Genomic DNA, 22,683 nt, shown 5'->3' with positions numbered 1-22,683 from the left:
CGTAGCTGATTGCTTCAATAATCTCAATTGGAGTGGTCGCTTGTCTTCTGTCTGGTGTAGGGAGACCGTATTCATCAAGAGTCTTGCCACCCTGTGAGATCACAGCATCTTTGTTGAAGATGAGAGCCTGGTTGAAGACGGTGTTGTCAAAATTGAAGGACATGTTTCGGTTCTTCTGGCGATCACGATAGAGGATGTCTTCGGAAAGGCTTTCACGGTGATTCATCCACAGTGTTGGAGGAGAAGAAAGATCACAGTTGTGAAGCATGATCGCAAAAAGCCTACGGAGCTGGCATGGGACCTGAGAAACTGCATGACGCCTCTTGGAGAGTCATGTCCCAGTGAGTGTCATCTTCCAGTAACGGTGAGGAGATGTTGGAATAACTTTGGACCCCTGACCTCGAAGAAAGGCATGCGCAAGAAAAAGCAGTCGAACTGGTTTGGATGGATGCTGTATACCCTTCCTAGAACGTCAGAAGACTTGACGCTTGCATGGTCCTTGACCTCTACCTGCTTTTCGCCTTTGCCACGTTTGGCCACTGCGTGGTACCTGCCAGTAAAAGAGAGTGCGAACAGAGTCATCTTCATGACAGAGCGTGAAAAAAGCTGTGAGTGTTGTCTCTTTGGGTGGCTCTTGTGATATCTGTGCAGCATTCTGTGCAGCATTCCGAGCTGTGAAGTGAATTCTGCAACCGTTCTCCAGATGAACTGTAAGGTGTTCAATGGCTGGGTGGCGTTCATGCATGGGGAAGCTAAGGATTCTCCACACTGCTTTGTTGCTGCGATGTAGCGTCCGGTCTGGTACTGCCTGACCTCATCTCTGTCTGCTTCCTTGTGGGCGTTAAAGGCACGAGAAAGCAAGGGACAGTAAGCAACGATCCACCTTTGTTAATCTCGATTTCTTGATATTGGCCACAGAGTCAGAAGTTGATCTTGGCTGTCGACCCTCCGTCTTCTGGTTTGCGGTGTTTGTAGAGTGGATAGCCATCATGGGCAGTTCGAGTCTCTTTCAAGACTTGCTTCGGGTAGTTTTTTCGTGCATTTCCCATCCTGCATGCACGGAGAGTTAGGATTGAAGCGACCGCAAGGTCCATGAACTACGTGCTTGATTTCGTGTAGCTCGGGGTCTTCTTGTTGACTGGACAGTTCTGCTCTGATAAAAGTCAATATGAGCAGGACGGAGTTATGCTGCAGCCAGAGAAGAATGTTGTTGTGGAGCAGACCGTGCTTTTGCCACTCAATTGAGTACATGTCACATCGGGTGAGACTAAAGATGTTGTACTTGGTGAAGAGATCCATTAGCATGACAACCTTCTGGCTGAAGACTGGCAATAAAGGAAGCTTGTCTTGGCAGTAGCTCAGCAGTGATTTCAGGTCACTTTGGATTACACGTGAAAGTAATGAAAATTTCAGGAGGGCCATAGTGTTTGACATATGTCAGAGCATCTTTGCGTCTTTTCTTGCATGTAGCTTGGTCCACCTGTGAAAGTCGAGGGACGAACCATCTTTCCAAGCTCATGGCCATGGGCAGCATCGTTATGATGGAATCTCGAAGGTGAGCATAGTCGTCCTAAGCTCTTAATTTCTGATGTCTGATGGATGCCAATGTAAGCAAGCCGCTAACTCGCAAAAGAGGTGGACTGAAGACCCTAGTCGTAACATTAGATATTAGGCATAAAACTCCATAGTTATCACCTTTTTGCCATCTGAATCTTGCTTGTAGATTTGCCAGTAGTAGCCGTCTTCACCTCTGGTGTAGATGAGTGGATATTGAAGTCCGTCGTAAGCCCTGTTAGATGATCTGATCCTCTCCAGTTCATTGTTTCTGTGTCCGATTACAATGTCATGCTGTCCCTTCTCGTACAATCGAGTTGCTTAATCCGAGATGATATCTGTCAACACTCTATCGTTATTTTCTCGAATAGCCATGATGAGTTGTATAATGGCAAGTTTGAATTTCATACGCATCGCTTTCGTGTGCATTTCGAGCTGATCATAGAGCTGACGGGTAGTCATACTCCGGCTCGATATTGCTTAACCCATGTCTATACTATTACTCTTCATAATCATTGTGAATCTTTTCGTATTCTTTTTGGGAGATAATACCACCCACCCAAAACCTATCTTGGATCTCGACGATCTCGTTGTCCAGAGCGACACTCTCGTTACCCGCTTCTTTGCTAGCGATGAGGACTTCCAAGCGACGACAGAGTTCGTCTGGGGACTTGTAATACTTGATCTCGGGGGCTTGCGGCTGGTACTTCTTGGATCGTTTGTAGACAAGAAGACCATGCAGACAGTTCGACCAGTTTGTTTGTTCCAGGACTCGAGGGCTCCATCGCTGTACGCCTTGTTTGTTTTGAATCGTTTAGTCAACAACTGCGACAGGTTTGCGTCTATCTTTCTCGATATGACCTTATCACCCTTGTAGGCTTCGAGTCTCATGTTTGCCAGTTGCATGGGATCGATGTACGGGTCACCAAAGGTGGATTCGGATGTGAGTTTGTAGGGGTGTCTTGGGATGTGTCCTTTACCCTTTTTGGGTTGAGGTTTGGTTTTGGGTTTGGTATATACATTTTGGGTATATGATTGCTGGTTTTTTCGAGAAGCATGAATGAGTAGGGTTCGCATGATGCCTTCCTATAGATATCGGCAAACTCTTCATTGCTTATGGTGTTGCTGTGATCGTCTGCTATCTGTCGAATATCTTTGTTGTTCAGACCATGGAAGAGACAGAAGGCTTTGGTATTTCGACAGATGTATTGAGGAACGTCGTAGTAGCTGAGTGAGGTAGATACAATTGCAGTTGCGATTTCTGTACAGTGAAAAGTACTTCTTGATGGGTTCCATATGCCTGCTGTCTATTTTGATATCATCAAAGACGACCAACTTGCTCGTGTCACCGTCTAGCTAGTTCCTTGATGGATATCACCTCTTCCGGTTCGAGTATTTGGAATGACGAATCCACTTCCTCGGTCTCCAAGAAATCGTAAAAGTCTTGTAACAATCGATATTTTTCTTGATCGACTCGTTGGGCTTCATCCACCTCATCAACATGTTACACAACAATGTTGTTGTTCCACATCCCGTCGGTCTAACGATGATATAATGGCAATCGGGGAGTAGGAAATGCCAATTGTCTCTCGACTCGACTCGATGTCTGTCATCGAAATTGATGAGATCCATTTTATATAATCTCTATATGTAGTGACTATATCATGTCGGTAAACAAGTTTGGTACGAACAGGGAGCTCGAGGACTTGCTGCGAATCGATTGGGACGTCGAGTCGTTAAAAGCTGCGTCTGATTGAGGGGGGGGGGTTTGCGAGAGAAAATAGACAGTTGATAACGGGTGACTATCAGAATATCGATAAATTGTTGGAGGAATCGGACCCGGTTACAACGAGATTGGCTACTATGGAAGGTAACCATCAGAATATCAATAATTTCTGAAAGTAGTGAATCAGAATACTCTGGTTATAGCGGAAAACCAAAGGGCGCTCGCCGAAATTCGACAATCTTTGGGGGTGTTGAATAAGACCGTGAGAAAGCTTGGTATCGATGTAAGCACCAACAAAAATTCGATCAACGTAATTGTAGCAAAATTGGCGGTGTTGCACGAGAGGTTAAGATAAACTAGTCAAGGCGGTCGATGATACCAATTACGCTGAGACCGATGGGGTAGATTATCTAATCTCATATATAGAGATGATTCCAGCAATCAATTTCAATCACATCGACGGTGATCTGTCAGATAGTGACATCCGTATGCTCACCTACCACCATCGATGTCGGTGTTATAGGAAATTGTTTAGATCCTTCAAACGCAAAGACTTGGCGCTCTTTATGACCTCGGCTGTGGTGGGTGTCTGTGTGAATCCCATTGCACTCGTTGTTGCGGATTGGGTGCGACTCTACACGCACTGACCATGAAGAAGAATTATCCCAAGAAAGTAGAGTTCTGTCGATTTGCCTACACCAGCTATCAGAAAGAGTTGAACACATTGAGGGGATGTCTTCGAGGTAAAGAATTCCGCGAGGATATTCTGCTCTGTGAACTCAACCGATTGGATGACCTCGTCACTGATATGTGTCCTCCTATTCCAGATAAACTAAGTAGAAAATATTATAAAAGATTTAGGATCAACTTTCCAGGGCCTTGCTAGGATATGAGGCAAGCTGTCCCGCCGTCCTATTAAACTGTTGCTGGGGTCGTGCTTGAGACCTCATTATAACGTACAGTATACATAGTATACCGTATACTAGTCATGACCGAGGCATCGGTTCCCATATATGAGGATGTGAACCCGTTGGTTTAGAGCCCCGCCACGTGGGTGATGGAGGGCTATCTGTGATCGTGGCAGATGGATATTCCAGATGGTAGTAATGATTTAGAGATGTTTTCTAGAATTGGTGTATTTAAAGATACACGATAAACTCGCCAAAGAATTGTTTAAAGTGATATCGTTTCCACTGCCCGTCAAACTACAGCTCCGAATGGTCGATGATGTGATGATCCATATGTCGCTATCTCACAGACGGATGGTCGTCATGGATGTTTCTGATATCGAGGAGGTATTGCATACTGCTTTCCCTCAACTCCAACGCCATCTTATGAAATGGGTGTGTAGAGCTAGGGTGGCTCGTCGGGAATATCAAATATCTTTGGCTTGATATTGGTTAGTATATGGATTCTGTGTGAATGCCATTGGGCAGGACTCGGCGTTTGTCATAGATGACTTTACCTTGCTCGACGGAGAAACCCATAGCGTAACCGTTTCATCTTGGTAATCGAGTACCGCATTAACGTCTTGTAAGAAATCTGACCCAAGAAGTACCGGAAAGGCAAAGTCGCGAACAACAGTAAACGGATGTGATACCCGTACGTCGCCAATAGTTAAGGAAAGAACTACAGTATCAACTACTGTAAGTTTACCACCGTTAGCAGCAACCGACGTCTTCCGGTCAGCAGACACGACCCGTTCCTGAACGTCGTTGTCAAGACTGTCGACAAAGTGGTCAGAAACGATTGAAGTAACAGCTCCCGAATCGAGAACGCAACCGACTGGCCGAGTGCCTTCTACGACTAGATTGCCAGTAGGAATGGCGTTGGAAGATGTATGACCTACGGCGGCATGATCACACTGAACGGAGTTAACTATCTGACCACTAGAGTCATTATCATGAGCGATTGAAGCGGTGACGACTGGAGTAGACACCGGACGACTGGAAGCATCGTCTTTAGCAAGTCGTTTCCTATATTCTGCAATACGGTGTCCAAACTTTTTACAATAATGACATTGACCACGAAATGCTCTAGAGGCGGTTTGGTGATCGGAAGCAGAAGCAGACAACTGCGGGTTCGTGCTTTGGCGAAACCCAGATTGAGGTTGAGATCGTGATTGCAGAAGTTTTAGAACCGCACCCTGTTGAGCAATAATTTGCGACTGTTGTGACACAATTTGCTGAAGCAACCGACTACTAGACGGAACCGCAGACGAAACAGCCGGTGATGCAACGTACGATCCGCCATCTGGTGGTGGGTTAGGCGATATACGAGACCGATGAACAGCTGCAGATGGTATGTACTGTGGAAGACATCTGGTCGACCGTAAAACAAAACAAGAAACATCCGTCTCACGCTGACATTGTTGACGCTTCCAAATACGCTCAGCTTTCTCCGCACTGTGAAACGCGTCGATCAGTTTTGTAGGCAAGTCCCTTTCTAATTCTGTCTGTAAGTCAGGTCTTAAGCCCTCTTGAAACCATGCAACTACCGTTAAGTCAGGCAGCGGATTACCTGAAGCTTCTTGTAGTTGTAGCAGAGTTCTTCGGAATCTCGAACAGTAGGCGGTGACCGTTTCTGCTGCTCCTTGTCTGATCGACATCAGCTTCTTATTCCAATGCAGAGCTGGGTTCTTCGGACCAAATTGTTCTTTTAAGAACGTACGAAACGTGTCCCAAGTGAGCAAATCGGAGACATCATAAGTGGACATGTGGCTGCGGTACTCTGTACGAGCTCGGCCAGCCAGAGCGACGACCGCGCGACCCATCTTCTCTTCCGACGTCCACTGCTCCATTTGACCCACGCTGTCTACATAGAACAGCCATCCGTCTAGGTCTTCGCCTTCATCGCCCCAAAATTTGTCGAGTTGGATGGGAACCAAATAGCGTCGGCGAGAACTCGAGCTGTCGCTGGGCTGATCATAAGACGAAGAGCGACCAGAATTCTCTTCAGTAATGACAGAGTCTTCGTACGACTGAGACTGTGATCTCCTTCCTTTGCGCGGCATTGCCAGACGGTTCTCCACCAAAATGTAACGAACGCGCGGCCTGTACTGGCTTACAGAACGGGGATGAGGAAAGAGACAAAAGTATATTGCGTACCTTACCTATATACCTATGTAACACGTGACTATACTCTAATTACATACACTTATAACGCGCGCTACATGGTCCTCCGGAAGTCTGGGGAGTGGCTACTATCCCGAAAGCGTGACCATTAGAGACCACCTTGGTCTGGATCCCCAAAGCGTGACCACTAGAGACCACCTTGGTCTCAACAGGAGGTCATAGAGGCCATGTTATGTTTGCAGTTGCCAACCAGGAATACTGAAAATGCGTGAGATCTATCAGTACTTAAAATTAATAAAGTCTTATATATGCATATGGGCGTGGCCACAAACAACTAAATACCTAAATTTTTACAAACAGTAAACTGTAGAGCTCTCCCGTTGAATCTGGATATCTACATGGTACAATGTATTTGGACTTCCGGATCCGGAAGTGAAAAAGGGGAGGGACTGATGCGCGGACTAAAATTTTAGTAGTAGAATTGGCTGAATATCTTTGACAGCTTCAGAACTAGACTTGCCTGGGGTATCTAGATGAAAGACATCTTCATCCTCCTGCTGTGTGTTCACTGTTGGTCGCTTCCTCGAGATCGCGTAGCGTAATATTCCCTGTATTTGCATAATATCGCACGCAGGATTATACGGGACTATTTTATGCATCCTAGATTTCCGGACTAAATTGTCGCAAGCGCAGGCATTTGGGAGTTCACTTTACGGCAGTCTCGTTAGATTTTATATTAGTTACTATCAGACACTACAGATTTTTACCTAATCTACGGTGTACATAGACTGTACAGGTTCACTCTAGGTACATGTCTAGAGTCTGTCTGGATATATGGCGTGCCATTTGTGTCAAAATTAGACAATGAGATGAGGCGATGAGATCATGCGATGAGACAATGAGAGGAGGCGATGAGACAATGAGATGAGGCGATGAGACAATGAGAGGAGGCGATGAGACTGTAATATGAGATTGCAATATGAGACTGCATGCATCGATATGAGGTACCTCATGCAGCTACTGTATGGGAAACTGGAGATTCATAATTATATTTTATCTGCTGCAGAGAATCTAGTTTTTGAAGGTTGTTTACTCGTGTTCTTATCAAGGCTGCATTTTTGAGCTCCACAAACCAATCGAAGTGCCTACTCTCCCACGTACGTTTCTAAATCTAGACAACGCATGCAGTGTCTAAAGTCTTTGGTAGAGTTACAACATGTCGTCTAGATCTTGTATGCGCTAAACACTCGCTGCATCTCACTCTATTTGTACAATTGATTGGGTTGTCGATACCTGAGCACGTCTAAAATTTTTAGATATAGGGACTTCGTATGATTGCCTCTCGGGAGATCCCCTCACACGTGTAGAACACTTAGTAGACGGACTTTACCACAGTCCTCCTTCCATATTAATTAAAACTTACATAATCTCTGACACAACATCACGGATTTGCGTATATAGTCAGCGTGCACACATGCACTCACGTCGTCTTTTTCTTATGTGCGTATAGATGGTGGTTTTTCATAATGCCCTCTATCACCTCTAGTAATTTTGGGTTTGCAGTTAATTAATCATTATCAAGTCTTTGAAAAGTGTCATTTTTTCTTTATTAGAGAGTCTTTATTCGACACTTGTTGTCTGCAACTAACAGATGAAGAAAGAAAGAAGACAAGAGAAACTTAATCACGGGGTGACTCCTGGCTTTCTCCATGTAAATCATTAATTACAGACTAAGTCTCTTTCTAGCCACATGCAGTATCCAACAGGGTGGGGTTTGTCTATTATATTTTCACTATACGCTTGCATTAATAAACATTAAATTAAAAATTAGTTGCTTGCAATTTTAATATTCTATAGGTTAGAAAAATTTGACCGATGGGTACAATTTAAAGTTATTTGTAGACTCAAACGGCACACTCAATCTTTGATCAGTTTTCCTTTTCAATGCAATGAAATATGAGCGTGGATGAATGTGGCCAGGCTATACATACTGTACAATAATTTTCGTCTTCCATGCGATTGGTAGTCGACTAATAAAAGTGAACTATCCGCGTGGTGTCATTATGCCGCATATCAGATGTTTTCTTATTAACCGAACTCTCAATTTACATTTACTATGGAGAAACAAAATTGCAACAAAATGCCACATTGTAGGCAAATTAGCTATACTTCTAATGAATTAACTCTATAATACAACTTTAAGCAGCGACAACGGTCAGTGGATGGTCCGGCCATGTAATTTCTACATTTCAATTTCTATGTTTCATTTTTTTAATTTTCAATTTTATATTTTTTGTAAAATGGTTTTTCATCTTGATATTCGATTCTTGTGATCTCTAGATTTATTTTGTTTTTACTTACTTTCCGTCACGTGCCAAATCAAGTCGGCTGCTCTTGGCTCTGACATACAACATTTTGCCAGTGAATATCGCGGTCCCTAGCTGTGTAGGTACGTGTATTGTACACAACACGCTACCTTTACCGTAGACGAACCGGCTAGAGAGGAAATGCTACGAATTTAGATGTATTTAGATAGGCAAATGTATTGTTTTTCTGTTGCAGTCGACACCCACTGCCTCTCGTACGCGTGATGAGTCACAAAGCCCATCATCAGGTATATTAATTTACTACAAATATATTCAGACTTGAAAATGAGCAATACAATTACATATTTAGAAATTTTTGTGATGTCTCAAGTTAGAGAACTACGTCAAGTATTTCCAGATAGGACTGAATCGTTTCTGAAAAGAGCGATTCACGATCTTTCTACCGTTGAGAGCGCTGTAGAAGCTGTGCCGGATGGACTTATTCCACAGGTAAACTCAAAACTAAATTTCTAAGATAGAACGTATTGATCTCTCTATGCATACGGAGCCCAACAGCACAAACAGTCTACACCGATGAAGTGGGTGATTTGTCTGATCTCTTGGAAAGCTATTGCCCCGATCTCGGTACTCTGCCAGCAACAAGAATAGCTGTCGCAAGAGACAGCATACTAACTGACACAGTCGCTTTTTTTAAAAGCAACAAGTTTGACATACGAAGCACATTTAGAGTTCGTTTTGAGAACGAACCGGCTGTTGATGGAGGAGGCCCAAGGCGAGAGTTTTTTACTCTGCTCTTGCGTAGCTTAATTGCTCCGGATACTCCTTTTCGTCTCTTCGAGGGTAAGGCTGGTCATATACTGCCAATTCACAACATCGACGCTCTCGTGGGAGGAATGTTCAAGTCTGCTGGCAATATCATTGCAGCATCTATTGTTCAAGGAGGACCGGGCTTTCCGATGTTCTCGAGTGCGTTTTATGCATATTTACAAACTCAAGACCTAGATGATGTGTATGCTCTTGCAACGCCTGATGACATTCCAGACTCGGCTGTTGCTCACTCTGCTAAGCAGGTAATAATAATTTTTAAATTTACTAATTGTTTATTTTATTTATTAATTGTAGCTGTTGCTCACTCTGCTAAGCAGGTAATAATAATTTCTAAATTTAATAATTGTTTATTTTATTTATTAATTGTTTATTGTATTACAAGTTGATATCTAATGTATTGCTTATTAGATTGGAAGACAAGACATTTCAAATGAAGAATTTGAAACTCATGTAACGGTGTTGCAAGATTCTGTTATTGCAGCTGGCTATCCTTATCGACTTACTAAAGAAAATCATGGAGAAGCCGTTCGCAGCCTGCTTGTGCACGAGATAATTTTGAGCAGACGTTCAGAAATTGACCAAGTCATAGCAGGACTCGGACCTGAAATCTGCACGATGGTAAAGGAGCATGGGAAAGTAATGTCGAGCCTATTTACAAACGAAGGTCGAGTGCCACTCGTAGCTTCTGAATTTCTTAAGCTTGTGACGTATGAAAATACGTTACCTCGACATTTGAAGGATTACTTTCAGCGGTACGTCTTAGAAGCAGGTATGTGACATGCTTTTTAATCATCGACGCAACTGCATGATTACTTGGCCTTTTTAGTCTAGCTGTATAAATATGCATCTACTATTTTACCCGGTTTTGTTGAAACAGATGAGAAACACCTTCGTTTGCTGCTGCAGTCTGTCAGTGGAGTGTCAGCAGTCCCTCCGATGGGATTCCAGACGCCGGATAGCATCACAGTTTCGAGTATCCGGTCACGTTATCCAGACTGCTCGACGTGTGCAATGATATTGGAGCTCCCTATTAACTGCACCTTATATGACGAGTTTTCTGACGCTCTCAGAACAGCCACCGAACTTCAATCAATGGGTTTTGGAATTGTATAAATATGACACATAAATTTTGCACTACTTTCTTTGCTAGATTTGACTAGGCTTTTAGTAGATGCATGTTTGGTCTCATATTGCAATGGTCTCATCGCATGGTCTCATCGCATGGTCTCATCGCCTCATCTCATGATCTCATCGCCTCATCTCATTGTCTCATCGCATGATCTCATCGCCTCATCACATTGTCTAATTTTGACACAAATGGCACGCCATATTTATGAGACCATTGCAATATGGAGACTGCATCAATATGAGATTACCGCAGATTACCGCATGCAGCTACTACACAACTGTATGGGACTGGTGAGACTGCATTACATAATTATATTTTATCTACTACAGAGAATCTAGTTTTTGAAGATTTTTTCACCCATGTTCTTGTGTGATTGCATCAAGGCTGCGTTTTTGAGTTCCACAAAACCAATTGAAGTGCCTACTCTCCCACTTTTCTAAATCTAGACAACACATGCAGTATGTAGTCTTTGGTATCCGGTTGGAGAGTCACAACATGTCGTATATATCTTGTACGAGTTAGACACTCGCTTCAAGTCACTCTATTTCTAGACTACAATTGATTGTCGAAACACATCTAGATGGAGACCTCGTGTAATTGCCTCTCGGGAAATCCCCTTACACGTGTAGAACACCTAGTAGATCGACTCCTCCATATTAAAACCTATATAATCTCTGACACAACTTCACGGATTTGCGTACGATGATAGTCAGTGTGCACACATGTATACATATATACTTACGTCGTCTAATTCTTATGTGCATATAGATGGTGGATTTTTCATGATGCACCCAGTCAACTAGTAATTTTTGAGTGTCAACGAGGTCGAGTCTCCATTGAGAAGCTACGAGTGCAAAACAACAGCAAAACAACACGAGAGCGCAAACTCTGAAATGAAGATAGGAAAATAAAATTTAAAAAAATGCAAATAGAAAATAAAAATGCTATTTAAAAATAAAACGTAAGTATTGTAGTAACATTTCAAATTTAATTTTTAATTTTAAAATACTATTGTTGCATTAAATTAATTGAATATTGCAATGAGAAGAGGCAATGAGACAATGAGATGAGTCGATGAAATGAGCCTGCGATATGAGATTACTAGAAGAGGTCATGCAGCTACAGCGTTTATATTTCTTTACAAAAATTTATTTTTAAAAATTCTAATTACAATTACAATTATGATTTTCAATAATTATAATTTTAAGAGATAATGATAATTAGATTTCTACGCTTGTGTGTTTGCTTTAGAAACCAAGCGAGTACCTATACGCCCACGGTTTTAGACTACGCACAAGTAGCTAAAACATGCTGTATCTTGACACTCGCTGCAGCTTATTCCATTTCCTTAGAATCGCGCATACGTATGTCTAAATTATTGCCTCTCGGGAAATCCCCTTACATGTGTCACAGGATACATTGGCTAATATAGGAACGCTTCCTACATGCTAATAACCACAGTCCTCCTATTCCCAGAATGAACCTAGACGTATAATCTCACGGATTTTTCACACCCTAGTCAGCGTTCACACTCTTCGTTGTCTGAGCATGCGATGTCTGCTGTTTTTCACTCACCGTATTTGAGTCTGCGGCTAACTAAAAATTGTGATCCGCCTGCGAATTAACTCTTTCCCAATTTTGGGTCTGGAAGTACGCGAAATCTAGAGTGTCGTACAGATGACAGGCGAAATTTACATGTGAACGCTAACTAGACCCGGCTGCCCATCGCCAAACCGTGTATGTGCACATGCATCGAGTCTCAAATAACTTTGCGATGACATTCTAATCGTCACAGGGAGCGATGTTGAAAACCATATAATTTTATAGTACATCGATTTCAATGTCAGCTAGTCACGTACCTCTTAAAATCAACCTTTATTATCTAGATATTTCTGTAGGCTAGCACGACCATAGATTAACTATCAAGCATCGAAAGGTAACAGAAACTTTAAACTAGTGCAAAATTCAAAAAGGGTCTTGTTAGACAATTCCTTATTGTATTCTAAGACAATAATCATAGAACCAAACATGCATCTACTAAAAGCCTAGTCAAATCTAGCAAAGAAAGTAGTGCAAAATTTATGTGTCATATTTATACAATTCCAAAACCCATTGATTGAAGTTCGGTGGCTGTTCTGAGAGCGTCAGAAAACTCGTCATGTAAGGTGCAGTTAATAGGGAGCTCCAATATCATCGCACACGTCGAGCAGTCTGGATAACGTGACCGAATACTCGAAACTGTGATTCTATCCGGCATCTGGAATCCCATCGGAGGGACTGCTGACACTCCACTGACAGACTGCAGCAGCAAACGAAGGTGTTTCTCATCTGTTTCAACAAAACCGGGTAAAATAGTAGATGCATATTTTTATAGCTAGACTAAAAAGGCCAAGTAATCATGCAGTTGCGTCGATGATTAAAAAGCATGTCACATACCTGCTTCTAAGACGTACCGCTGAAAGTAATCCTTCAAATGTCGAGGTAACGTATTTTCATACGTCACAAGCTTAAGAAATTCAGAAGCTACGAGTGGCACTCGACCTTCGTTTGTAAATAGGCTCGACATTACTTTCCCATGCTCCTTTACCATCGTGCAGATTTCAGGTCCGAGTCCTGCTATGACTTGGTCAATTTCTGAACGTCTGCTCAAAATTATCTCGTGCACAAGCAGGCTGCGAACGGCTTCTCCATGATTTTCTTTAGTAAGTCGGTAAGGATAGCCAGCTGCACTAACAGAATCTTGCAACACCGTTACATGAGTTTCAAATTCTTCATTTGAAATGTCTTGTCTTCCAATCTAATAAGCAATACATTAGATATCAACTTGTAATACAATAAACAATTAATAAATAAAATAAACAATTATTAAATTTAGAAATTATTATTACCTGCTTAGCAGAGTGAGCAACAGCTACAATTAATAAGTAAAATAAACAATTAGTAAATTTAAAAATTATTATTACCTGCTTAGCAGAGTGAGCAACAGCCGAGTCTGGAATGTCATCAGGCGTTGCAAGAGCATACACATCATCTAGGTCTTGAGTTTGTAAATATGCATAAAACGCACTCGAGAACATCGGAAAGCCCGGTCCTCCTTGAACAATAGATGCTGCAATGATATTGCCAGCAGACTTGAACATTCCTCCCACGAGAGCGTCGATGTTGTGAATTGGCAGTATATGACCAGCCTTACCCTCGAAGAGACGAAAAGGAGTATCCGGAGCAATTAAGCTACGCAAGAGCAGAGTAAAAAACTCTCGCCTTGGGCCTCCTCCATCAACAGCCGGTTCGTTCTCAAAACGAACTCTAAATGTGCTTCGTATGTCAAACTTGTTGCTTTTAAAAAAAGCGACTGTGTCAGTTAGTATGCTGTCTCTTGCGACAGCTATTCTTGTTGCTGGCAGAGTACCGAGATCGGGGCAATAGCTTTCCAAGAGATCAGACAAATCACCCACTTCATCGGTGTAGACTGTTTGTGCTGTTGGGCTCCGTATGCATAGAGAGATCAATACGTTCTATCTTAGAAATTTAGTTTTGAGTTTACCTGTGGAATAAGTCCATCCGGCACAGCTTCTACAGCGCTCTCAACGGTAGAAAAATCGTGAATCGCTCTTTTCAGAAACGATTCAGTCCTTTCTGGAAATACTTGACGTAGTTCTCTAACTTGAGACATCACAAAAATTTCTAAATATGTAATTGTATTGCTCATTTTCAAGTCTGAATATATTTGTAGTAAATTAATATACCTGATGATGGGCTTTGTGACTCATCACGCGTACGAGAGGCAGTGGGTGTCGACTGCAACAGAAAAACAATACACTTGCCTATCTAAATACATCTACATTCGTAGCATTTCCCCTCTACCCGGTTCGTCTACGGTAAAGGTAGCGTGTTGTGTACAATACACGTACCTACACAGCTAGGGACCGCGATATTCACTGGCAAAATGTTGTATGTCAGAGCCAAGAGCAGTCGACTTGATTTGGCACGTGACGGAAAGTAAGTAAAAACAAAATAAATCTAGAGATCACAAGAATCGAATATCAAGATGAAAAACCATTTTACAAAAAAATATAAAATTGAAAATTAAAAAAATGAAACATAGAAATTGAAATGTAGAAATTACATGGCCGGACCATCCACTGACCGTTGTCGCTGCTTAAAGTTGTATTATAGAGTTAATTCATTAGAAGTATAGCTAATTTGCCTACAATGTGGCATTTTGTTGCAATTTTGTTTCTCCATAGTAAATGTAAATTGAGAGTTCGGTTAATAAGAAAACATCTGATATGCGGCATAATGACACCACGCGGATAGTTCACTTTTATTAGTCGACTACCAATCGCATGGAAGACGAAAATTATTGTACAGTATGTATAGCCTGGCCACATTCATCCACGCTCATATTTCATTGCATTGAAAAGGAAAACTGATCAAAGATTGAGTGTGCTGTTTGAGTCTACAAATAACTTTAAATTGTACCCATCAGTCAAATTTTTCTAACCCATAGAATATTAAAATTGCAAGCAACTAATTTTTAATTTAATGTTTATTAATGCAAGCGTATAGTGAAAATATAATAGACAAACCCCACCCTGTTGGATACTGCATGTGGCTGTATTATCCGATTGCCTCTTAGAAGTAATCCATCTAGGACTGACAATTCTGTAAATACAGGATAATACTTCTTGATTCGCCCCTTCAGCAAGTGTTTAGCTGGCCATCCCTGTATGCAAAATCGTTTCAATTGATTGCATGTGTTGTCTGCAGTCTGTCTGTCCGGTATGTCTTTCAGTCGTTTTTCCGTCACAGGAAGATGGTTGATGATCAGTTCGACATAGGCTTCAGTTGCTGTTTCCAACTCATGATCTGATTCCATAGTTATCTGTACTGGACTTCTGGACAACGTGTCAGGTGTAAAAAATTTCTTTCCTGAGACATGACTTATTGAGAAGTTGTATCGCATCAGTCGAAGCCTGAATCTCTGAATACGTATTGGTAGCTCATCCAGCCTCTTGCTTGAACTAAGTAAAGAAACCAGGGGTTTATGGTCTGTCTCCACCTGAAATCTCATACCGTAAAAGATAATCACTAAAACGCTCACATGCCCATGTAACAGCCAAGGCTTCTCTCTCTATTTGTGCATATTTTTGCTCAGTGGGAGTCATCGACCTCGATGCATATGCTATCGGTTTGAAGTCTCCTGTGTCCTGTCTCTGCTGTATGACTGCACCTAAGCCAAAAGATGATGCGTCAGCTGACACCACCGTCTCTCGAGTGGGTGTATACAAAGCCAAAACTGGTGATTTTATAAGATCCTCTTTGATCTTCTGAAATGCTGTGCTTGCGGCTATTCCCAGATCCAAGCATTCTGTTTGCTTAGAAGTTTCCGCAGTGGCTCCGTTTTCTCTGCCAAATTTGGAATGAACTTGCCCAAATGGTTCACCATACCTAGGACACGGTCTCACTTCAGCCGTGTTGGTTGGTTCTTTCAATTGTAACACAGCTTTCACTTTGTCAGGGTCGCTCCTGATCCCTTTCTGATCAATGACTTGTCCCAAGACCTTTATCTTTGGAACAGAAAACACACACTTCTCTCGATTAAGAGTAACTCCTGACTTCCTCAGTTTCTCCAAAACCTTGCAGAGTCGAGCATCATGTTCTTCTTGTGAACTTCCATAGATCAAGATATCATCCATAAGACATACAGTTCCTTCCATTCCAGTCAGAAGGTTAGACATTTGACGTTGAAACAATTCAGGAGCTGATGAAATACCAAATGGGAGTCTGTTGAAACAGAATCTTCCAAATGGTGTTATGAAAGTGGTGAGAAGAGCTGAATTTTTGGACAATGGTATTTGCCAGAAGCCACTGTTGGCATCCAATTTCGTAAACACCTTAGCTCCATTTAATTGACCCAATGTGTAGTCTACAGACGGTAACAACAAACGCTCTCTGCATACACTCTCATTTAGTCTAGACAAATCTACGCATATTCGAACTCTTCCTCCTGATTTTGGCACTACAACTATGCCGGAACACCAATCAGTTGGCGTTTCAACTTGAGAAATCACTCCCTCCTTCAGCATTCTTTCAAGCTCCGTCTCCACTTCTTTCATGAGTGGCAGCGGCACACGACGGGGAGTGGACAAAGCGAAAGGTGTTGCATTCTCTTTCAGCTTGATCTCATACTCTCCTTCTAGTTTTCCCAGACCTTGGAACAGTTGAGGAAACTCTTCTTGGACTGACAGTGATGGCTGTCTCGCTGCTGAATCTATTCTCTTTAGCAATTGAAGGCTCTCGATTGCAGGCCGCCCCAATAACGCCCGTTCAACATCACGCACCACGTAAACCTCCTGCTGTGATGACCTCTGACGGTATCGTAATCTTGCAGTAAAACTTACCACGAACACGTAGCACATTGTCTCCGGGCCCTCTCAGTCTGGCTCCCGTTGGTTGTAGCTTTTTTGTAATGTTACCAAACAGAGACTCTGGGATCACGGTAACGTCCGCTCCAGTGTCTATCTTAAATACGACTGGAACGCTATCTAACGTAACCTGAACCATCCGTGCTTTACATTGTTTAGACATGCTCTCATTACTCAGTGAGAAAAGATCAACGAACTCTCCCGAGCCTTGGTCTTCAAATACCGTTGAGACCTTCATTGTCTTTGCAGACACGCGCATAGTGTCCCAACTTCCCGCACTTGTGGCATTTCGCGTTAACCGCAGGACACCGCTCTCTACCGTGTGTAGGTTCTGCGCCGCACCTCTGGCATGTACTTCCTGGTGTGCTCGTTTGCTTTTTGCTGACTCGACTAGCTTGAAAATGCGCCGGCTTGCTTTTTCGTTGCCCTGTTAGCGATCGCTTCACGCGGCGTCTGAGCTGCTTCCAACTCTGTTGACTTCTGAGATTCCAAGGGTAGTTCTTTTCGAACTGCAGTCTGCTGCTCTTTTACAGCTTCGCTCTGACGAGATTTTGTTATTGCCGTCGAAAGAGTCAAATCTGAGTCCATCTGCAACGCTTCCGATAATTTGGCATCCCGCAACCCTACCACCAGGCGGTCGCGAATTAGCTCTTCGCGGAGTGTCCCAAACTCACAATGCTCCGCCAAGCTGTACAACGCTGTGATGAATGTCTCGACCGGTTCATCTCTCGTCTGGCGTTGTTGGTTGAATTTTGCTCTTTCAAAGATCACGTTTCGTTTCTTTACGAAGTAGCCATCTAACCCAGCCTTGACGTCTGCATACTTCGTTCTCTGCTCCTCAGTGAGGGTGAGACACGCTAAAACATCTTCTGCTTGAGCGCCCATGGAGTACACGAGTGTACTGACCTGCATTGCGTCTTCTTTCTCCACGAGACCTGAAGCGGTTCGGAATCTCTCAAATCTACGACTCCACCCTGGCCATTGCTCAGGGGACGAGAAATCAAACGTCTCTGGAGGTGCAACCTGGAACGTAGCCATCGCCGATAGTTCTCTAGAGTTGCGCCACTCCTGACACCATGTACTATTGGGTTCTTAGTGAGAGACACCGAGTGGCCTTCTACCCTTGCTCAACTGTATTCACCTGACAAAGCTCCCCAGGCTAGCTCATACTCTTAACTATATACGGTTATGGTCCCTCCCATAGGAGTGGCCAACACAATCTAGTAACCTCTATTACAGGCTAGACGTTGATCTTGTTGATTATAGATGCCCTAGACGCGTGCCTCCATGCAACGGGCTTCCCTCGCTCATCACCGCAAGGAATGTCTCACGCCTGAGCGTGACGGTTGACGAGAGCCAGGTGCAAATGCTTACCGACTTGTTGTGAGAGGTCGGTCGTGTGCCAGTTGAGGCTTTCCCATGCATCTGTTAATTGCATTACATTGCATGCGTGCCAGAGGCGTGGCTGGGCGTGGCTAAGCTAGACGCCAACTTTCGTCTTTCAATAGAATTGAATATTGAAGTCACCGGCAACCGCCCGCGCGGTGTCATTATGCCGTTTATGAGATATCGCTAGCGCTAGCAGCTGCGGGTAACTTTCTATTTACATTCAGTACGGAGAAAGAAAATTGCATCGGAGGCTCTAGTCTAATATTCATAATTTACGAAAATTGGACGGATGGAAAGATTGAAGCTATTTGCAAAGTAAATGAATATTGAAATGACAATCGGCCTTCAATCAATTTCTATTTTCAATGTAATGGAATATTGTAAGAGCAAGCAACGCCAGTCAATTTTTAATTTGACATTCAATTTTCAATTTGTCTCAAAAATTAAAAATGGAATGGACGAATTGGCCACGCAAATTCAAAATTCAATTTAATTTTTAAATTAAATTATTTATTGAATTTAACATTGAAAATTGAACTAACGTGCTTGCGATTTCAATATTCCATTTCATTGAAAAAGGAAATTGGTTAAAAATTAAGTGTGTTTTCAATATTCATTTTAATCCGTAAATAATTATAGTTCGTCGATCAATCAATTTTTAGTTTTCAACAGAATTGAATATTGAAATTGCAAGCAACTTGTAGGCAATTTTCAATTTCTAATTCAATATTCAATTGTTGCCGGAAATTGAAAATGGAATGGACGAAATGGTCGCGCACCAATTTCTCTACGCCTTAGGATGACCGACTGATTGAAAAATAATAGAGAGAGAAAATTTATTACAAGAGGTCGGTCATGTAGTCTCGAGTATACGAGTCAGATGGTGTACAAAATGATGTTACGTATTGTCTTAGCGATTACGGTACGTTGATCGGCAGGACTCAACATGCAAATTTGGCCTAGCAATTATTATTAGTATTCTATTTTTTGTAGAGATTGCGATGTGACACTTGATGACTAGTAGAGCACGTGCACGGAGTGATAATTGGCTGCGACCATACACATTCTTGCGCAGTCGTTGTTTCGCGGTCGCGCTGTGTGTTGGCGGTGCTGCAGCGCGCTGTTTGTTGGTTCTGGAGGACGTGAAAGCACGCAGATGATGATGACACAATGTGGTGCTACTAGCTATGTGAAGTGGCTTGTCTTGTGCATATCTGTTTTTCACATCAATGCAAGTAACAACACTACAGGTCGGTCGGTCTTTGCATGTCTTACGTGCACGCGTGCATGCAGCAGCGAAACTTTTGCCGCTGCATGCATATGCTCCAAACGCGATCTGTTGAGTGCTGGGTAGACTACTTCCGTGTCTGAGATCCCACTAAATGTACTTCAATATTGTCCTAGCAATGGATGCGTGATTCGGTTGCGGCGGTGAATTTCGAGATTAAGCTGTGCTGGCTAGTGAAAACTAAACAAGCCTGTAGCCCTCTTACGATATGCAAACGTGTGTAGATTTTTGTGCGTACTATCTATTTAACAGTCGTGAGTCCAGGCCACGGTTATACGTACCTATTGCATTTGAGGCCGAGGTCGAGCCTCAGCAGGGTCATCCGGGGTAACTGGGGCAACTCCGTGAATATCTAACCCTGTTCGAGCGTGAAGCGTCTTACCTCCAGTTTAGGATTTGAATCTCTTCTACTGTTGTTGACTTACGATTATGAGTTTCCTAGCAAGTCGATGTCTACTTGAATGGACATCCGAGACGGCGATGCGATAGCAACAAAAACGCGCCTCCTACACCGCACAGCAACTTCGTTGGGTACAGCAAAAGATCTAGTAGGTATGCCTTATTTGTCGTAGAGAAAAGTACCCGAGCAAGCAATAGGTGTAGTATCCGGGTGCTGGTGATCCGGGGGTTTAATCCTGGTAGTAGATCTTCAATAGCGAACCACGAGATATTACAATAGTTACAACCATTCGTAAGTCGTAGTCGCTAGAACAAAACTCTGTTCACGAAGTTGTCCCACTCACAAGATTAGCAGTGCCGACGAAAGTCCCGAATTATGTCATGAACGATTGAGATTTCTTAGATGGTCGCCCACATGCTGATTGGCAGAAGGCTACTGCTCCATACGGTAGTGAGATCAAGCGACTACAACACTCATACGTAGCAATCTACGGGCGTGTATCAAATTACTCACTAAGTTACCCCGAGATAAAAGGAAATATAAGCTCTTCGATATGGCTTCGACTTGTAGTCGTGAGAATCAAGAAAACAAGACAGCAAAAACAACATTTCTGGCTAGACTAAAATAAAGAACTGCAGAACACGGAATCGGTCTACCCGCAGAACTGTTTTTGCTTTCCGAAGATGCAGGTACGAGAGCTTGCAGAAGTCGTCGAATTTGCCTATGTTACTGAACAATAGGGGTAATATATCAAGCAGACGAAGTCATTACGTCACATTGATATCTCGCGCGCGTATCCGGCCATTCGCGCATGCTTGGTAAACTTTGAACGTTGGTATGAGAATGGTTCTGGGACTAAGGTAGAACGACGCATTTTGCTGGTATCGAGGTTTGGAAAATACTACAGTCTTGTGCAACGTATACGTAATTATATACTTTATTCCATTTGGAAGTAATGCAGTGAGGTAGGAAAAGTATTGGGTGTCCATAGGCCTTTTGGCCCTCACCATTAAACTCCTATGCTTAAGGTTTATTTAATTTGTTAAATGTTTTTTTAATTCTGATTTGGTTTCATCAATTGATCTTTTTGATCAAACTGATGACAAGTGAAAAGGAGGAATTTTGAACCGAAATACAATGTAACTTTGTTTATGATATTGTTTTCATGGACATGTACAGCCTGTGTGTAAAGTCATTGCCACATCATCTTGGACATTTCCTAATCTCGGTCACTCGTTCTCTGCCAAATAGCCGCAGCCAGACCTAGCTTTTATGCTAGCGTCATAGTCCTACTGGATAGCAACTAGGTAGAGCGGGTCACGTCAGCATCCGTCGTAACGTTGCTGCTGTAGAATTTGAAAACTGATCGCACCTATTCTCGGTCACAGAGTATCATATCTCGGTCAGTGCTTCCCATCTCGTTTCTACAACTCCGTTTGAGACGCAAGTCATCTCTGTCGATAGGCTCCTTATATGACTTCCTTTCACCAAATTGTTGGTTTTGTCTTGTCAACCACTACTCTCGCAGACAACGAAGAAGACGGATGACTCACGGGACATAATCTCGGTCACCTGATCTTGAGTGATTTTCTCTCTTCAGACGCAGATCTGAGGCGTTCTTTTGGCTAATGTTATAGTCATCACCGCTGGCTACTATACCTACGGGGTGATGTTAGTGCTCCTCGTACTGTTGTTACGGCAGAACGTGAATGTGAGAGACAAATACTCAGACGTCCGGGATCATATCTTGGTCAGTCGCTTTCATCGCGTTTCTACAAGACGAATTGAGACGTTAGTCATGTCTGTTGAAAGGTTCGCTTTGAATGTTTATGCCACTGAATAGCCGGTTTTGTCTCTTCAGTTTTTACTGTTGCAGGGCGGTTGTAAAGGTGATGGTGTACGGGACATAATCTCGGCCACGCGATTTTGAGAAAGACGGGTTCCTGAGTCGGTTGTATTGTGTGAATTTTGGTCTACTGTTCTAGAGCTATATTGTCACGAATGTGTGTGTTTAACTTACTATTTTTAGCACTTCAAACTTGCAACGTGATGACTCTGAATTTTCACATTTGTTGGCAGTTAACCAGAGACTATTCCTACCTGTTTCTACATTCTTGACTGGCAGATATAATGATTCTTTATCTTGGATGGGATGATTGATGATTTTATCAAGTAGAATTGCACACAAACTGCTTTTTACTTTTATCCCTAGGAGAGTTATGCTGAGAACTTATGAAAATGGTGACATGTTGCCAAAGAGAAAACAATCTTTCTCATGACACAGTTCTGAGTCTGAGACAGTTATGATAATTAGTTCAGTGAAGATATCCAATGAACCTTCTGTGTATAGAATTAGCTAATTAGCTAAGCAGTGCATGTTGTTGATAATAACTGATGTAGCTAAATCTTACAATCAACAAGATCGTAGTACTACACAGTTTACAAGTATGCAGAGTCCTGGCATACTCTTGTAACATTCAACTTGTGCCAGAACAGATTCAATGTTTATCTCCATGATGATCAATCTATCACTCACAAAA

General features: G+C 42.6%; 3 protein-coding genes across 11 annotated transcripts; 1 reads left to right on the top strand and 2 right to left on the bottom strand.

Annotated features, from left to right (window-relative positions):
• The first annotated feature begins 7,028 nt into the window (after window positions 1-7,028).
• On the top strand, window positions 7,029-11,690 carry LOC134182894 (uncharacterized). Of its 8 annotated transcripts, none has more exons than XM_062650345.1 (9): window positions 7,029-7,358; window positions 7,421-7,511; window positions 7,968-8,065; window positions 8,695-8,803; window positions 8,917-8,968; window positions 9,031-9,751; window positions 9,918-10,278; window positions 10,387-10,616; window positions 11,407-11,690. In XM_062650345.1, the coding sequence occupies exons 6-9, from the start codon at window positions 9,575-9,577 to the stop codon at window positions 11,422-11,424; spliced, it is 786 nt and encodes a 261-aa protein (XP_062506329.1). In that variant the 5' UTR covers window positions 7,029-7,358; window positions 7,421-7,511; window positions 7,968-8,065; window positions 8,695-8,803; window positions 8,917-8,968; window positions 9,031-9,574; the 3' UTR covers window positions 11,425-11,690. The 8 variants fall into 8 exon arrangements, 7 of the variants coding, with proteins under 7 accessions (XP_062506329.1, XP_062506341.1, XP_062506335.1 ...); XM_062650357.1 differs by adding an exon at window positions 7,865-7,909 and having other exon boundaries at window positions 8,695-8,968; XR_009970430.1 differs by having other exon boundaries at window positions 8,695-8,968; window positions 10,387-10,928.
• An 811-nt stretch (window positions 11,691-12,501) lies between these two features.
• LOC134183945 (uncharacterized) lies at window positions 12,502-16,429 on the bottom strand. 2 transcript variants are annotated; one of them, XM_062651538.1, is made up of 6 exons: window positions 14,550-16,429; window positions 14,385-14,436; window positions 14,183-14,322; window positions 13,602-14,124; window positions 13,075-13,435; window positions 12,502-12,966 (listed from the first exon to the last, which is right to left on the bottom strand). In XM_062651538.1, exons 3-6 carry the CDS (start codon window positions 14,197-14,199, stop codon window positions 12,731-12,733), a joined length of 1,137 nt encoding a protein of 378 aa, XP_062507522.1. In that variant the 5' UTR covers window positions 14,200-14,322; window positions 14,385-14,436; window positions 14,550-16,429; the 3' UTR covers window positions 12,502-12,730. The 2 variants fall into 2 exon arrangements, with proteins under 2 accessions (XP_062507522.1, XP_062507530.1); XM_062651546.1 differs by having other exon boundaries at window positions 15,233-16,429.
• Window positions 16,430-17,436: 1,007 nt separating this feature from the next.
• On the bottom strand, window positions 17,437-18,127 carry LOC134196067 (uncharacterized). The gene has a single exon (XM_062665154.1). The coding sequence runs from the start codon at window positions 18,102-18,104 to the stop codon at window positions 17,457-17,459; it is 648 nt and encodes a 215-aa protein (XP_062521138.1). The 5' UTR covers window positions 18,105-18,127; the 3' UTR covers window positions 17,437-17,456.
• Between the last annotated feature and the right edge of the window lie 4,556 nt (window positions 18,128-22,683).

The sequence above is a fragment of the Corticium candelabrum genome, chromosome 1 (genome assembly GCF_963422355.1).
Source record: "Corticium candelabrum chromosome 1, ooCorCand1.1, whole genome shotgun sequence".
In the NCBI taxonomy this organism is placed as follows: Eukaryota; Metazoa; Porifera; class Homoscleromorpha; order Homosclerophorida; family Plakinidae; genus Corticium; species Corticium candelabrum.
The sequence above is the reverse complement of the archived record's forward strand: the minus strand, read 5'-3'. Positions and strand labels throughout refer to the sequence as shown.

Excerpts from the sequence above, each read along its gene's own strand:
- LOC134182894 (XM_062650369.1), top strand. The coding sequence starts at position 9,575 with ATGTTCAAGTCTGCTGGCAATATCATTGCAGCATCTATTGTTCAAGGA. Across the intron at positions 9,752-9,917 it reads TTGCTCACTCTGCTAAGCAG|ATTGGAAGACAAGACATTTC; the intron begins GTAATAATAATT and ends ATTGCTTATTAG. Across the intron at positions 10,279-10,386 it reads GCGGTACGTCTTAGAAGCAG|ATGAGAAACACCTTCGTTTG; the intron begins GTATGTGACATG and ends TTGTTGAAACAG.
- LOC134183945 (XM_062651538.1), bottom strand. Across the intron at positions 13,436-13,601 it reads TTGCTCACTCTGCTAAGCAG|ATTGGAAGACAAGACATTTC; the intron begins GTAATAATAATT and ends ATTGCTTATTAG. Across the intron at positions 12,967-13,074 it reads GCGGTACGTCTTAGAAGCAG|ATGAGAAACACCTTCGTTTG; the intron begins GTATGTGACATG and ends TTGTTGAAACAG.
- LOC134196067 (XM_062665154.1), bottom strand. The coding sequence starts at position 18,104 with ATGGCTACGTTCCAGGTTGCACCTCCAGAGACGTTTGATTTCTCGTCC.